The sequence below is a fragment of the Lepus europaeus genome, chromosome 20 (genome assembly GCF_033115175.1).
Source record: "Lepus europaeus isolate LE1 chromosome 20, mLepTim1.pri, whole genome shotgun sequence".
NCBI classification, from domain to species: Eukaryota; Metazoa; Chordata; class Mammalia; order Lagomorpha; family Leporidae; genus Lepus; species Lepus europaeus.
Window position 1 is genome coordinate 65,082,015 of NC_084846.1, and position 17,835 is coordinate 65,099,849.

Consider the following 17,835-nt stretch of genomic DNA (forward strand, 5'->3'; position numbering starts at 1 on the left):
TGGGTCATCTTCCACTGCTTTCCCAGGTCATAGCTGAGAGCTGAATTGGAAGAGGGGCAGCCAGGACTAGAACCGGCACCCATATGGGATGCCAGGGCTACAGGCAGAGGACTAACCCACTGCACCATGGCCCCTGCCCCTGTAAACACTTATAATGTCAGGATATATCTATGTGTGTGTATTTTAGGGGAGTTCAAAGAATTCATGGGAAATGGAATTAAAAGATAAGTTTGCTCTGGTGCAAAAATCTTGAAATCCATGCATATGAGAAGTCTTCAAGAATTTCATGGAAAAAGTGTGTTATGAAATTAAGCATGGGCTCCAAAATGTTCTACACCAAAATAAGCTTAATTACATCTCCACAAAACCTTTGATGTGTCTGTGTACATATAAACCTGATTCGATTTTCCTGACAACCCCACGGGTGACTTTGCTACCCTCATGCTACAGCAGGAACCTGAAGCCTTGGCAGATCGGTAACATCCAGAGGGCAGACAGCCCATTGGGGGAGTTGTGGTGGGTGAAGTGTGCCTCCCTCCGTGGTCACGGCTGGGGACCACGCTGCTTCTGCATCCCAGCCAGCTGGCTACAGCCCGTCTCTCAGATGGGTCTTGCTTTGTGGTGGCCTCCGGAGCTACCATGGTATGTCAGGAGATCCACGTTTAGCCTCCCACCCATACTCATTAGAAAAATAGCGTCGTCCCCAGGGGAGTTTCATTTCTGCCTCTTTTACCCCAGACGCCCCCTTCCTTGTGTGTGTGGTAGAGCACAGATGGCATCTCAGGCCTGACGGGGCAGTATCGTGGCAGGTGCTGGGTCATGTTACCGAGGAAACGGGATGGATTGTTCTAAAGCATCACTTCTGCTTCAACACTTGGGGGAAAATGAGACAAAATTTTTATACTAAACGAGAGGACAGGTGCATTATAAATTGTTTAAACACACAATATCAGTCATTCCACAAAAATTAACTGTGCCAGGCTCAGAAGATCCCCGTCTCCCCCGAGCACTCGCCGCCTTCATGCTCCGTCCTCCTCCTCCACGATACGTGTGGTGGAGGCACGGGAGGAGCGTCACAGGACACAGCAAGGCCAGTGCCGCCCACTGCAGCCACCAGCCCAGATCAGTTTCGGAGACCCAGTGCTGTCTTGGGGAAGGATGTGCCTGGAAATAATGGACGAGAAAGCTAACCACTGCCGGCAGCAGCTTTTGTGCCTGCACCAGCAAACAGCTCCCCAGCGTGTGCCTTCTGTCTCTGTGGCAGACAAACTGGGGTGCTGAGCCCTCGGCCTCGCTTGGGGTGAGGGGAGGGTTAGAAATCGGGAAATGCACCTGCCCCACGAATGCCACGCTGTGCGTTGTTACTGAGCCAACATCCAGGTCTTGGACCAAGATGAAGGCGATGTATTTTGTCTGTTCCTCTGGTGGAAATCGATTGTTTTTCTTAGATTTATGTGAGAGGCAGACAGGTAGAGCAGACAAAGCACTCCGTTCCACTGGTTTACTCCTCAAATTCTCACAACACCAGGGGGAATGAAGACAGGAGCCGGGAACCCAATTCAGGTTTCCCACGTGGGGGGTGGGAACACAGTTGCTCGAGGTATCGCTGCTGCCTCCCAGGGTCTGCACTAGCAGGAGGCTGTAATTGGGAGCCAGAGCCAGGTGTCAAAGTCGGGTACTGCCTGGTGGGAGCAGGCCAAGTGCGCCTGCCCCAGAAATCAATGTCATATGTTAATAATGTGCCTCCATGAAACACAGCGAGCTTGCTGTACGCTGGACGTGTCACACAATTTATTTCACTTAATCTTTGGCAAGAGGGCACAGAGGGTGATTTCCATTCACATTCCATAAACAGGATGTAGAATGAACAGCCAGGGCTGCCCACCAGGGAGAGCTGGGTGTGGGCCACATGGCCCGGTGCACAGCAGAGATCCAAGTCCCCACCTCTAGTCCACAGGGCTCTGCACCAACAGAACCCCCGAAATGCAGACACCATGGCTTCCTGCTCGTGGGAGGGTCTTGCCCCAGGGAAGCTCATGTGGAGGCCAGGCCAGACCTCCGGCCTGTCTCCCAAGCATCGTCTTAACTGCTATGCCAAATGCCTGCCCCGATTTGAGCAGTTTTTAAATGAAGGCATTTCTTCTCACTTTCAAGTTCATCCGTGAGCAGGGAGCACTGGGTGTGTTGGGAGCTGGTGTGGCCTAACCTGTCCACTTTCCACAGGAGGGATGCTGGAGAAGATGTTTAACCACACAGGGACTGACCACATCCGTCTCCTGGGCCATGTCTTGGTCAACCTGTCCTCCTGTGTGACTCTGAACCGTTTCCAGGCCATGGACTCTGTGGATGCCTTGGAGAGCAAAGCCCATGAGCTGATGAAGCACAACAACTTCTTGGCCAGTAAGTGTTCTGGGAGGGAGTCTGCTTGAACAGCTCATCTTGCCCACTTCTTTCTAAAGGCGTCTTGCACTGGATCAGAAAGAGAGGGAGGCCTTCCCAGACAAAATGTAAGGTAAGGCAGAAAAACTTGTAGTGAGCTCAGGAAGAGGCGTGCCTCACACCGTCACCAGTGGGAATTCTCACCACGCCAGGGACGGTGTCACTGCACCTGTGTATTGTCCCATGGCATCATTTGGTGGTTGAATATCATGTGATAAATTATATTTTCTTGTGTTCTTAGGGTAAGCTTATCCTCTAGTCTCCTTCCCTGCCTCTCTCTTGTCATGGCTTCCTGATGCTCTGGGGCAGGAAGAGAAAAGATGATGGCCAACTCTACACCACTAATGACCTATTCGAGAAGAACATGCTGGGATTGCTTATATTCCTCTCAGAGGACATTTCTCTGCTTTAAACGATTTGTGGGGCCAACATTGTAGCACAGCAAGTAAAGCCACCACCGCAACATTGGCATCCCATGTGGGCGGGGTTCATGTCCTGACTGTTCCGCTTCCGATCCAGCTCCCTGCTGTGGCCTGGCAAAAGCAGCAGCAGAAGGCCCAAGTGCTACCCATGTGGGAGACCTGGATGTAGCTCCTGGGAGTGAACCGGTGGATGGTAGATCTCTCTCTCCCTTTTTCCCTGTAACTCTTTCAAAATAATATTTAGGCCGGCGCCTCGGCTCACTAGGCTAATCCTCTGCCTGCGGCGCCAGCACACCGGGTTCTAGTCCCGGTCGGGGCACCGATCCTGTCCTGGTTGCCCCTCTTCCAGGCCAGCTCTCTGCTGTGGCCAGGGAGTGCAGTGGAGGATGGCTCAAGTGCTTGGGCCCTGCACCCCATGGGAGACCAGGATAAGCACCTGGCTCCTGCCATCAGATCAGTGTGGTGCACCGGCCGCAGTGCGCCTACCGCGGTGGCCATTGGAGGGTGAACCAACGGCAAAAGGAAGACCTTTCTCTCTGTCTCTCTCTCACTGTCTACTCTGCCTGTCAAAAAAAAAAAAAAGTATATATTTGAAAGGCAGGACAACACAGGGGAAGACAGAAATCTCCCATCTGCTGGTTCACACTTCCCAAATGGCTGCAATAGCCAGGACTGGGCCAGGCAGAATCCAGGATCCAAGAACTCTATCCAGGTCTCCCCATGGGTGGCAGGGGCCCAGGTACTGGGGCCATCATCTGCTTTCCCAGGTAAAATTAGCAGGAAGCTGGATCGGAAGCAGAGAAGCTGGGACTCCAACTGGCATTGTGACGTGTGAGCCGGTGTTACAGGCGGTGCCTTAACCTGCTGCACCACAACACGGACTCCCGTAGCTGCTTTCCATGGAGGCTTTGTTGGTTTTGACAAAGTACCCAGCCTGACCGATGTGAACGACAGACGCCAGTTGTCTCAGGATTCTGGAGCCTGGACTCGAAGATCCCCTCCCTGCATCTCTTTCCGTCTTCTGCGCTCATCTTGTCTTCGCCCGCGTTTCTCATTTTAATAAGGACATCATCACAGTGAGTCAGGGCCCACCCGAATGGCCTCGTTGCCACTGCATTATCTCTTTAAAGATGGCGTCTCCAAATATGACCATATTCTTAGGTCCTGGGGGTTGGGATTTCAACGTGTGCATTTTGGGGGACACATTGCAACCCATAGCAGATTTTATGCATGAAACCCAATGACTCTGTAAGGCAAAACACATATACTTACGTGATGAGTTGTAAGTAACCCCCAAAGAGATGAATCCTATGTGTTGAGTTGTAGGTTCAGCATGAGAAAGAATGAGCAGCCTTGTGTAGTTTTTCTTGTCCTGCAAAAAATACAGAGCAAGTGACGTCTTTGTGTTGTATTTTTATGAGCGACCAAAGGGAGTACTGGGTTGAGACCTGAAGGGAGTGGCTCAAGCTTACTGACAGCGGCCTGGGCAGAATGGTCTCTGTTTTACTTCCTGGGGCTGGGCCCCTCGTCTGCAGGAATCCGTGGTCTTCCAGCTTTGCAGGCCGACTCTGTGCCCCATCCCCGGGTTGTGACGATGCTCTGTTGTTCCTTTACTGCCATCAGGTGTCATATTCAACAGTTCCTTAGTCAGGAAGAGCGTCCCATCTGCGTCTCTCAAGCTGCCACCCCACGTCACCTACACAATCAGGACCAGTGTCTTGTACAGCATGAGGACAGATATGGTGAAAAACCCTTCCTGGAAGTTCCATCCTCAGAGTCTGCCAGCCGACGGGTTCAAGTACAACTACCTCTTTGTCCCGCTGCAAGACATGATTGAAAGAGCCATCATCACCGTGCAGACAGGCCACGACGCTCCAGAGCCGGCTGCCCAGACGCAGGCTGCCCCCTACCCCTGCCACACCAGCGACCTGTGAGTAGCCTGGCGTGAGCCACACTTTCTTCTAGCGCACTGCAGTGGGAGGGGCCTTTGGAACACCCAAAGACAAAGGTGTCTTTGAGCCTTTCTGGGATCATCCCAAAGAGCATTTTTGTTTTTGAACTCAGTGCCCCTTTTAACTTTCTTAAGGTTCACTTTTCATGTGCTTGAACTGTTGGGATAGAAATATCGAAGTGGAGATACGGTCCACTCTTCATTGCCACACATTCTGCATCTGTGGATTCAACCAATGGTAGATGAAAAATATTTGAAAACACATTTCGGGAAGTTCTCCAAAGCAAAGCTTGAGTTTGCTGTGCACTGAGCTGAACCTCCATGAATGAGGGGGCCTGTCTTCCCACTTTGCCGAGCCCCTGGCATTTCACAGAGCCACAGTCTTTCTCCAACACTTGTTGTTGAGTAAAGTTTCTGGGGAAGGGAACTGAAATGTAATGAGCTTCAGAAGGCCCTCGTAGGACGCAGTGAGGTCACGTGTGGTTACATGTGTACTAAGCACACAGACTTTGTCAGTGTCACTTTTCCCCAACTGGTGCAGTGTAACCACTATTTGCATGGCATTTACGCTGTGTTGTGTGTTGTAAGCCATCCAGAGAGGATTTCAAGTATGTGGGAGGACTGGGCAGGTTCTGTGTAAATGTCACAATGTTTGATGTAAGGGACTTGAGCATCTGTGGACCTTGGCATCTGCTGGGGGTCCTGGAACCCCTGTGGATACTGAGGGACGACTGTAACGTGATCGAGGGGAGCTGGGAATTTGCCATCAGGTGTCTATAGCTTAGAAGGCACTTGCTGAGCCATATTTACAAGGGCTGTGTGTGCGCAGCCCCAGGCCCCACCTATCTAAACCTGAGAACATAGGAATTTGTTTTCACAGATCCTCAAAGAATAGGCCCTGGACCGTGCAGCATGCAGGGTGGTGGGGTTTCCTCTGTGCGAGGCGCTGAGGCCTCATTTGGTGGCTCAGGGGTGTGCAGTAATCTGAGAGCATTTATGGGTGGAACTGGGCCATGTGGTCGGAGGTGTCCACAGAGCAGGGAGATGGGGAAGCCCAGGCTAAAGGCTGGAGTTGTGGGCGAGGAGACTCAAGGGGGGGGGGGCTCCAGGTGGCATCAGCACAGGTGGGGGCTGACCTGGAGGGGGTGGAGGCTGTGCTCTGGGGCTCAGCGACAGTGAGAGACACGGTGCCTCCCCGCGAATGTTGAGCCTGGACAACTGAGTAGTCAGGTGACGAAAGCGCTTGAACAGGTCCCAGAGGAGGCGAGCTGGATCTCTTGGGTCCTTTCTGCTTGCTCAATGCTATTCTCACGAGTGCCCTGGTGACACAGGGCACGGTCACTTGCTGTGGCGAGCTGGCTCAGAGCTACCACCCTCTTAAGGCCTGCTGGGAAGTGAGTAGAGTGAGGCCATTGAAGGGACGGTGTTGTGCGTGCTGTGAGTCATAGACTCACCAAGACACCAAGACACTAGGGGAGACGACTCAAGATGCGTCACTCCCCTGTGTAGGAGTTAGGACTACCTCTCGGGCCTGGCGACTCGAGGTCCTGCCTGCTTCCTGCAAGTGACAGGCCTCCCATGCAGCGGCTCATCCGTGCATTTCTGGTGGAGAACAAAACAGTGTTGCAGGAAGAACCCTCCTGATGGAATCGTGGTGGGCCGGACAAAGGGTCAGAAGGGAAGAGACCCAGGGCCACCCTCTCCCAGGGTCTTGCTCACTGGGAAAATCATAGGAAGAAGTTCTTGTCTCTGTTTTTTGTGAAGTAAAAGCTTTTCTTTCTTTTGAAAGCAATGATATGTTTGCTTGGGGGTGCTTTCATCATTTAATAATGCTTGTAAAGCATTCTTCTTGGAGATGATAGAACTAAGTGTGGTTGGGTGACTGTCATACACAAGCACCTCTCACCAGCTCACACACCCCAGGGCACCGACGCCTCTCAGCTCACACACCCCAGGGCACCACAAACACCTCTCACCAGCTCACACACCCCAGGGCACCACAAACACCTCTCACCAGCTCACACACCCCAGGGCACCACAAACACCTCTCACCAGCTCACACACCCCAGGGCACCACAAACACCTCTCACCAGCTCACACACCCCAGGGCACCACAAACACCTCTCACCAGCTCACACACCCCAGGGCACCACAAACACCTCTCACCAGCTCACACACCCTAGGGCACCGACGCCTCTCAGCTCACACACCCCAGGGCACCACAAACACCTCTCACCAGCTCACACACCCCAGGGCACCGATGCCTCTCAGCTCACACTCCCCAGGGCACCAACACCTCTCTCACCAGCTCACACACCCCAGGGCACCGACGCCTCTCACCAGCTCACACACCCCAGGGCACCACAAACACCTCTCACCAGCTCACACACCCCAGGGCACCAACGCCTCTCACCAGCTCACACACCCCAGGGCACCAACGCCTCTCACCAGCTCACACACCCCAGGGCACCACAAACACCTCTCACCAACTCACACACCCCAGGGCACCACAAACACCTCTCACCAGCTCACACACCCCAGGGCACCACAAACACCTCTCACCAGCTCACACACCCCAGGGCACCGACGCCTCTCACCAACTCACACACCCTAGGGCACCGACGCCTCTCAGCTCACACACCCCAGGGCACCACAAACACCTCTCACCAGCTCACACACCCCAGGGCACCGACGCCTCTCACCAGCTCACACACCCCAGGGCACCACAAACACCTCTCACCAGCTCACACACCCCAGGGCACCGACGCCTTTTGCCCAACTCATGCTGGAGGACTGGTGACCTGGGTTAGATGATGGAGAATAAATATTTTATGGTGCTGGCTTTATGTTTTACCAGATGAATCTCAAGGGAAGCCTGTCTCAGGGTCTCCTCCTGCCTCCAACGCGTCTCCACCCCCGTGTGTGAGTTGGGGGAAGCACATGCCCTCCTGTCTGGTTCACAGGAGGGGGCTGTGGGTTTATTTTGCTCCTGGGATGTACAACATTCTCTCCTGCCAACATGTTGAGGGGAGTCAGACCGTTTTCCATTCCTGCAGCCAGGGCTTGGTCCGCAGGTGTCCTGAGAGCTGGGAAGGAGGCTGTGGATGGACTAGAAAGGTAAATTTTCTGTTTGAGAAATATTCAGCCCAGAATGGTGTCTCATGCTCACTGGGATACCGCAACATAACTTCTTGGAAGGATTTGTTTTTCTTCTTTGAAAATGGAGAAGAACTGATACTTCCTTGACAGATTTAAATCCTTGAGGCTTCTTGTTGCTGTCTATCCTTTCTTCACAGCGAGTTTCAAGGCGTCCACGTTTCTTGAGGCTTGAGTGTGCCTGCAATGATTGAGACGCAGTCTGAGGCCTTTCAAGGACTCGGCCACCTGCCTAGAAATTCCAAGGCACAGTTTGGGCTGTGGACCACACTCCTGGGAAACTGCCTGCTGGCTTCCTGCCGCTTCTTGAACCAGCTACATGTTCATTAATGTAGCAGCGCATTCATTGACATTTGTTCAGAGCCCCTAGTAGGCTTCATGCCCACTGGGTCATGCGGTTTTCTGGGTGCTGGGAGGGAGGTGGAGAGGAGCAATACGCAGTATTGAGCTTTGGAGACTGGGGGCCTGGCACGGCAGGTCGTGCCTGGTCCTTCGCTGCTGATGAGGATTGGGAAGGGAAGAGTGTAGACACGGCTGCTCTGGGGGCGAGAGCAGTGGCTCAATCCCAGCCGACCTCTGGGCTCCGAACCAGCAGACTCCAGCACTGCTCCATAAAGGGGGTGCTTGTGTCCCCACGTCCGAGCGGTTCTCAGGGCCCCTTCTAGTGCATCCTGGACTCTGCAGGTGCAGGGAGTCCCGCCTTCCGAGCTGTTATGATCTCCGCCCAGCTGCTGGGACCCCTTGGAATCTCGCCCTAGGGTGATGGGAGAAGTGTGCTTGGGCCCCAGCATTGCCACCTGCTGGCCCCAGGACTGCTGGTTTGACAGCTTCGAATGTCACTCCTCTGGGGTGGGATGCTGGCTGGGCCCTGTCCACCCCTTTAGCTTGAAGTCTATCACCGTCGTGGTAGAGAGAAGTCCAGTCTATGAATGGAGGACCCGGGCACTGGGAGCAGACTGGACGCTCCAACGGGCAGCCCCCAGTGGGAAGCAGGGGCTGGAAAATCCCCAGCACCTCACACTCAGGTCAAAGTCCTGCTCCCTGAGGGACAGGCAAACCGAAAGGCTGTTTCTCAGTGTGCTGCTTCCTGTGCCTGGGTGGCGCTAACAGAGGCCAGCGACACATGAAGTCGGATTCACAGGGGCTCATTAAAGTGGAAATCAAGGAGAAGCCACCTGCAGAAGGAGGCATGGTGACAGTGACAGTTTGTGGAGAGGAGAGTGTCCCTTGAAAGGGCTTCAATACTAAGAGTTTAATTTCCAATTGTGAAAGCTGTTGGTGTGGAGAGTGTTCTGGGACACAGCAGTGTGACCCCTGCTCTCCAGCTGGAAGGGAAATCCTGTTTCTGAGGCTACTGGGCCCCCGACTTTGCTGTTTCTTTTTCACTGTTTTATATACAAATGATTATCAAGGGGAGAAAACAAATCAGGCGCGTTCTCTTCTCCAGCAGCACTTACTTTTTATTTTATTTTTTCATTTCTTTGTCCGGTGATTGTGTTTCATGCACTAGAACTGCGAGGAGTCAGGTGGTTTAATGGGGCAGTCGGGGTGGTCCTGGTGGAAATTTTTTTTTTTTGACAGGCAGAGTGGACAGTGAGAGAGACAGACAGAAATGTCTTCCTTTTGCTGTTGGTTCACCCTCCAATGGCCGCCGCGGCTGGCATGCTGCAGCCAGCGCACTGCGCTGATCCGATGGCAGGAGCCAGGTGCTTCTCCTGGTCTCCCATGGGGTGCAGGGCCCAAGCACTTGGGCCATCCTCCACTGCCTTCCTGGGCCACAGCAGAGAGCTGGCCTGGAAGAGGGGCAACTGGGACAGGATCCGGTGCCCCGACCGGGACTAGAACCCGGTGTGCTGGCGCCGCAAGGTGGAGGATTAGCCTGTTGAGCCACGGCACTGGCCCCCTGGTGGAAATTGAGGGTACAAAATACTGCCCCATACCAAAGTAATCTTTAGCAAGGTCGAAAGTTTGTGCCTGCCCACTCCTTGAAAGCTTCCAGTCTTATGAGAATAGCGAGGGAGCTCCCAGTTTACTGTAAAGTAAGTTAGGTACCCACCCTTCTGATGGCTCTTTTTTTGCCCTGTTTTGCTTGCTCAGGATAAAACAGATTGCAAATCAGGTGTTTTGATGGGTTTTGTCCCCACCTTATAACTGAATGTCAAGCTGGTAAGTTTTTTCTTCCCCAAAATTGTGCTTAAAAACCCCAGTACCACCAGCCCCTCTGGGTTTTGCCTCTCTTGCAGGTCCCCTCCATGCCACTGTGGCTGGAGGTCTTTGACTAATAAACCTTCCTTTTAAATCTCTCTGCTTGTCCGCTTGGACATTCTTCTTCCATGTGAGACAAAGAACTGAGGTAATAATACTTTCTCTGCTGCCATTTCACTGGTAACAGAACGCCAGCACCTTGCTAAGAATTATGGGGTGAGGTGTGAAGGTGCTGGGGTGCCTGTCTCTGGAAGTCTGGAGAGAGAGGGTCCTGGTGACTGGTAGCTTTGGGATTCGCAAGGAGAGAAGGCCTACACTTCCGGGAATGGAGAGTCTCTACCTGCACTTCCGGGGACGAAAAGTCCTTGTCAAGGTCCACACGGCTGCCTAAAGGTCAACCAATGAGGAGCAGACCCGCCTCACACTCGCCCTCCCATCCCTACTCCTATCCCACCTCCTACTCCCTCTCCCATCCCATTCTTCATTAAGATTCATTTTAATTAACTTTATATACAGAAGACCAACTCTATACTAAGTGAAGATTTCAGCAGTTTATACACTCCCCCCCCCCCCCCGCCCAATGCATAAAGTACTGTTTGAGAACAAGTTTTGCAGTTAATTCTCATAGTACAACTCATTAAGGACAGAGGTCCTACAATAAGTGCACAGTGACTTCTGTTGTTAATTTAACAATTTAACACTCTTATTTATGATGTCAGTGATCCCCTGAGGCTCTTGCCAAGGTTGTGGAAACCTTTTGTGACTACAAACTCCGTCAGTATTTAGACAAGGCCATTAGCAAAGTGGAAGTTCTCTACTCCTCCCTGGGATAGTTTGTTGTTTAGGATTTCTGTATTCTTTGGTTATGTCCTGGTCCTGTCCCTGGCCTGGATCGGGACAGGTGGGTTAAGGCCCACATTACTGGCTTGTCTCTTGTCTTTTGCTGTGGGGTTGGCTTTTGAACGTTGAGGCAGCCTTCCCTGGTGCACTGCTGGGAACAGTCGTGTTCTGTGGGGGACACAGTTCTGCCAGCATGATGCTGCAGGGGTGGACTCTGCTTTCTTTTTCTTTTTCTTTCTCTCTTCCTCTCCCTTGTTGCTTTCATTTGCTGGCAGTGATTTTACCCATGCTTCCTTGAAATTATTCTGTGGCATTTTGTTTCACTTGTGCCTCTTATATGCCTCTCTCAATTCTTATATAAGTGACATTAATTCTTTGCTAGTATGAAATGCAAATACTAATATATACAAGGGTACTTCACAAAATTCATGGACAGTGAGTGTTATGAATAAGCTATACATGGATTTAAAACTCTTTGCACCAAAATCAACTTAAATTTTAATTCCTTTTTGGAACTTTTTGAAGTGTATTCATATATGTGTTTTTACTTCTGTGTTAGTGTTCTTTCTTTACATTTTCACTTCTAAATTACTACTTAATAATGTTTTATTATTGTCCCAGTAGTTAGCTTACGGTTATAACTCGATATAGTTTCTTTTTTAGCATGAGGAATAAGACTTAAAATATCTTCTCTAATTTCATCATGTATTTCTGCTCTCCATACTACAACTTCAGTTGAAATTACCTTACTTACTGTCCTTGTTGGTACTGTTAAAGACAATCATATTCTGCATTTGTCAGTAACTTCTTTTTTAAAGAAAACTTTTATTTAATAAATACAAATTTTGAATGTACAACTTTTTGATTATAGTGTTTCCCCCCAATCCAGCTCTTCTATGCACAAAACATCCTGTTTTCTACTCCCTCTTCCATCCCATTCCTCATTAAGATTCATTTTTAATTATCTTAATATACAGAAGATCAACTTAGTATATACTAAGTAAAGATTTCAACAGTTTGCACCCACACAGACACACAGAGTATAAAGTACTGTTTGAAGACTAGTTTTGTTAGGTAGGACGTCAGGTATGAGCTTATGTGTGTGTGACAGAAGGTCTAAGAAGATGTCTATGTCCAGCATATACGTCTGAAAGTCATCCAGTAACCTTATCTACATCCTGCCTGCCCCTCCTGCCTGGTAACCTGCCAGGTGGGGGTCCCCGCCCCTCCCACCTGATAACCTGCCAGGTGGGGTCCCCGCCCCTCCTACCTGGTAACCTGCCAGGTGGGGTCCCCGCCCCTCCTACCTGGTAACCTGCCAGGTGGGGGTCCCCGCCCCTCCTACCTGGTAACCTGCCAGGTGGGGGTCCCCGCCCCTCCTACCTGGTAACCTGCCAGGTGGGGTCCCCGCCCCTCCTACCTGGTAACCTGCCAGGTGGGGGTCCCCGCCCCTCCTACCTGGTAACCTGCCAGGTGGGGGTCCCCGCCCCTCCTACCTGGTAACCTGCCAGGTGGGGGTCCCTGCCCCTCCTACCTGGTAACCTGCCAGGTGGGGGTCCCCGCCCCTCCTACCTGGTAACCTGCCAGGTGGGGGTCCCCGCCCCTCCTACCTGGTAACCTGCCAGGTGGGGGTCCCTGCCCCTCCTACCTGATAACCTGCCAGGTGGGGGTCCCCCCCTTCTGCCTGGTAATCTTCAGGTGCTGCCCAGTATCTGCACTTCAAATATGTATCCTGCCCTCCTTCCTCTAAGGCTCCTCTAAGGCGGGGCGACACCAGCCAGGCTTCCCCCTGTCTGATAACTTCAGGGGAAAACTCAGAAAGGAATTTTTCGTATTTACATCCAAAAAGTCCTTTGTTACAAGAGGAGCAGAGGTGGGGAGGCAAGACCCATCCCCTTAAAAACCCCCAGCCTCAACTGGACTGTGGACTCAGCCCTCTGCCTCCATGCTGAGCCGTCCACCTGGCCTGGCCAGGTGTACTCTCTCCACTCAACCATGTAACCTCGCTCTCCCCCAGTCTGAGCGAAGGCACTCTCCCTCAGGTCCTGTCTGGAGAGGTGCCCATCCATTACCGATGTCCCTGCCCTAATAAACCTTCCTACTTTGCTTTCCACTACTCTCTGTCTCACGCCTGAATTCTTTCTTAAGCGAAGACAAGAACCCTGCCATTCACTGGTAACAGTTTTGCCGTTAATTCTCATAGTACAACACATTAAGGACAGAGATCCTACATGAGAAGTAAGTGCACAGTGACTCTTGATTGAACAATTGACACTCTTTTTATGATGTCAATAGTCACCCGAGGCTCTTGTCAGTAAGTTTTGATCTTGGCATGCGCTGATTCTTCCCCTCTGACTCATTGCCCTTGTCCTTCCAGTGGTTTGTCACATGACTTCTGCATTTCAAAGAATATGATACTTCCAAACTGGCTTGGCACCTTATTCCGTTTCCATTTCAGTCTTAGTTTTACTGGAGAATGTATCATTGCTTACCACTAGTCCTCTGGCTGTAGTTGACTGGTCAGCATTTGCTAGGCTGAGGTTTGTCTCCTAGGAACTGCCCTGAGAGGATCTCCTAAGATCAGGCAACCTGAGTTCTTACATACGTCACACCCGTGCAGCGTTTGTATTTCAAAGGCATCTTGGCTGGGTATGGGTCCTGGCTTACTCTTTTCTTCAGCATCTTGATAGTAGAAGTAGCTCTGTGATCTTTCCTTGAGCATACTTACAGATAGATCCAGGGTCACCTTGATATCTTCCCTCTTTTATATTGGTAATTTGTATAAATGTCTGGTAATTAGAAAACTCAATATGTTTACTAGACAGTATCATTGTTTTCCATTGTAGGGCAACTTTTCATGACACCTAAGTAGATTTATACTTTTTTTATGGAAACAATGTTTTATGTTTTCTAACTTCATGAACTTAAGAGATTTCAATATTTTGTCTTTATTCTTTAGAAACTGCACTCTAACTGTATGAATTTCTTTTCCACGTATTTTTAATCAATAAAAATTCTAATTCTTTTAAACTGTTTCCTTTAGTTGCATTTTTCATTCCTATTTTCTATGTCCTTTCTGTGTTTTGTGTTGCAGCAGCTTGCCCTTGTTTCGTCCAATTTTCTCATTGTTTGCTATTTTTCCTATCTATTTCTATGTGCTTCCAATTCACCACTTGTGTCTTTCTGCTGTCATGTCCTCTCATCACTCCATTCTAGCAGTTTTGCAGTATGGTGTTTCTCATAGGGGGCTGGCCTTTTATGTATTTGGAAATCAATGGCAAAAAAAAAAATACATGTGCTATTTTCAGTTGTTCTGTGTCACCATCACTTTGGCATCCATTCTTCCTTTTTTGATACTTAGGCAATTTTTAGCCTCTTTTCTTTTCCTTGTGCAGATACAGTGCTAGATTTGATTGCTGTGGTTACTTCTCACATGGAATGAATTAGGTATTCCTGGCCAGCAATCTGCAAGGGATTGGTGGTAGCATACAGGCGACGTTCCCGGCCACACCGTGCAGGCACTGTTCCGCTGCCGGGTGCTTCCTGCAGACTGTGCACTCTTCCCATTGCGCTTTCCCCTGTTGTCCTGCAAGAGGGATCTTGAATTGATGCTCATTTGTCTGAGGCAGTTGTACATGTCTGGCCCCTCAGACTGTGCCACTAGCTAGGCTAAGAAGTGTATTTTTGATGTGCATTCTGTTATCTGCAGAGTAGGGTTTTCCTGCTAAAATCCCTCATCCTTACGTTTTTGTGTGACTCCGATATGAGCGTCATTATTTTGGCAGCCTTTTCAAATACTTGGGCACCACTTCCATATATTTATCGAAACTGGAATATATATTTTTATCCTTCTTGATGTTGGATGCATTTCTAGGAGCAGGTAGGGAAAAGGCTGATTTGCATAGCCATGTCTCGTAGTTGCTCATCTTCAGTTTATTCCATTTCAGACATGCGCGTGCAATGTCTGATGTGCTGTTGGATCTGAGGGCCTACTCCAGGAACTGCAGGGCTGAGCTGATCCAGTTCCACACCTCTTATGACCTCTGCATTAGAGATTCCAGGAGTCCACCTGCTGCACACAAGACACAGAATTCTGACCCAGACAATAGCATAGAGTCGAGTCTTAGGTAATACTCAGCATTGTGCTGCGAGCACAGAGCTCGAAGTGATCAACTCTGTTGCCACAGTGTCAGAGGGGAAATTCATGAATCAAGCAAAGTTTCTAAATCCCCAAGTGAACTTGGTATTGCCTGTTTTTAATCTACAGGCATCTGGCTGGTGCCATGGCTCACTTGGCTAATCCTCCGCCTGTGGCACCAGAACACCAGGTTCTAGGCTCGGTTGGGGTGCCAGATTCTGTCCTGGTTGCTCCTCTTCCAGTCCAGCTCTCTGCTGTGGCCCGGGAGTGCAGTGGAGGATGGCCCAAGTGCTTGGGCCCTGCATCCGCATGGGAGACCAGGAGGAAGTACTGGGCTCCTGGCTTCGGATTGGCACAATGCGCCGGCTGCAGCATCCATTTGGGGGGTGAACCAACTGAAGGAAGACCTTTCTCTCTCTGTCTCTCTCTGTCTCTCTCACTGTCTAACTCTGCCTGTCAATAAATAAATAAATAAATACAAAGACAATATTTATAATCTACAGGCATCTGAGTTCATCTCTGTGGTTCTTTGTGTTACTCTGGGACACAGGGTTTGTAGGATGTAAAAATGGATGCATTTGTGATACTCTGAGTTCATAGACTTCTTACCTGCTCTGAATGCTAAAAAAATGGTTAAAGAAAAACCAGAAAGCTGCAGAACTGGAAGTCTAAAGCCCTCTGCTCTCTTTGAACAGCCCCTGCACTGGGTGAAGTTACCCATATTTAACTGTAAAATGTGGCTCTCCAAGTTGATGACGCAACTTATCTTTAGCAAAACAGTAAATAAGACCATTTATTTCCTTTTCTTTTTCACTCTTTCATGTGTTCCTTGGCCAACATTTGGCTTCTGGTCTGGGCGTTCTTTGCCACGAGGGAGGGCCAGTGAGGAGACCGACCCTCAAGAGCTCAGACTGTCCTGTGAGAGGCTGATCTCAGTGGGTCTGAGTGTGGTCCCTGCCGTGGTCGATGCTGGGTGGACGTCTGCAGAGTGTGGCACTGCTGTGGTCGATGCCGGGTGGACGTCTGCAGAGTGTGGCACTGCTGTGGTCGATGCCGGGTGGACGTCTGCAGAGTGTGGTCCCTGCTGTGGTCGATGCCGGGTGGATGTCTGCAGAGCGTGGTCCCTGCCGTGGTCGATGCCGGGTGGACGTCTGCAGAGTGTGGCACTGCTGTGGTCGATGCCGGGTGGACGTCTGCAGAGTGTGGTCCCTGCCGTGGTCGATGCCGGGTGGACGTCTGCAGAGTGTGGTCCCTGCCGTGGTCGATGCCGGGTGGACGTCTGCAGAGTGTGGTCCCTGCCGTGGTCGATGCCGGGTGGACGTCTGCAGAGTGTGGTCCCTGTTGTGGTCGATGCAGGGTGGACGTCTGCAGAGTGTGGTCCCTGCTGTGGTCGATGCCGGGTGGAAGTCTGCAGAGTGTGGTCCCTGTTGTGGTCGATGCTGGGTGGAAGTCTTTGCCGAGTGTGGCACTGCTGTGGTCGATGCCGGGTGGACGTCTGCAGAGTGTGGTCCCTGTGGTCGATGCCGGGTGGACGTCTGCAGAGTGTGGTCCCTGCTGTGGTCGATGCCGGGTGGAAGTCTTTGCCGAGTGTGGCACTGCTGTGGTCGATGCTGGGTGGAAGTCTGCAGGACTGCAGGTGATGGCAGCAGGGCTCTCTGGGCATTGCCCTGTCTCCAGGGCACTGTCTGTTGGGGTGCCCTTGTCTCCTGTCTAGACAGCTGCACATCTGGCCTGGCTTCTGGCTCCCCTCTCCATAATGGACTTCCCCACATGTGCCCCGTTGTCTGCACTGCAGCTGGTGGTCTTTTAACAAACGTCCACTCGTCCCATGATGTCACTTCTCAGTTTTCCTCTCCCCTCTTAAAATCCTCTCATGGCATCCCCTTGTTCACTGACTGACTTCTAGAACTTATCCTGACACACAGAAGTCCCCCCATGATCTGGCCCCCACTAACACTCTGACCCCATGTCCTGCTAACCACGAGGGCCTTGTTGCTGCTGACCTGGGCGCTGCGCCCGCCTCCACTCCTGCTGCTTCGGAAACCTTTGTGCCTGGGGTGGCTTCCTGCAGATACCCAGGGAACTCCCTTCCAGCATGTGCTGTGTGCTCAGACACTGCCCCCATGCTCAGCTCGCCTCACCCCCTGGGTGGAACCGCACCCCTTCTCACTGTTGCCTGCGCTGTGGTGTTTCCTCACTGCTGTCGCCCCCTGACGCTGGGTGATGGATCTCCTCCTTGTTGGTCCTTCATGGTGAGACCACTTGCTGTGGGGTTCCCTTGTGTAGCACAGCCCCACAAACACGACTTGCTCCTTTGGTTGGTTTCAGTATCTAATAAAATAATCCATACGTGGATTAGAGATTGGAGAGTGTGGGGTGAAGAGGCAGAGGGCCCAGCAGTCATAGTGTTGGGCTGAGAAGGTGCACATCAGAGGAAGGGGAGCTGCAAGTCGGGGAGACTGAGAGGTAGGCAAGCAGTGGGCCAGGAGCCTGGGCCTTGGGGGCTGAGAGCAGGCGGGGGTGGCCAGTGCGGGAAGGTCTGCGTTTAGAGCCATGACTGCCCTTGGTGTCCTGGTGAGTGCTGGAACTGGAGCCCGGTGAGAGTGCACCGGAGAGTGTGTGTGGGGAAAGGGCGGTGCCCGTCTGGAATTTCACGATTTGATGCATGATAACTCGTGATCAAT

The 17,835-nt window shown here is 51.3% G+C and overlaps 1 protein-coding gene across 1 annotated transcript in view; it reads left to right on the top strand.

Annotated features, from left to right (window-relative positions):
* ABCA13 (ATP binding cassette subfamily A member 13) overlaps positions 1 to 17,835 on the top strand; it is a 329,120-nt gene that overhangs the window by 102,597 nt on the left and 208,688 nt on the right. Inside the window, 2 exon segments of the mRNA XM_062178561.1 lie at positions 2,224 to 2,400; positions 4,485 to 4,791. Of these exon segments, the coding sequence (XP_062034545.1) occupies positions 2,224 to 2,400; positions 4,485 to 4,791 (484 nt within the window).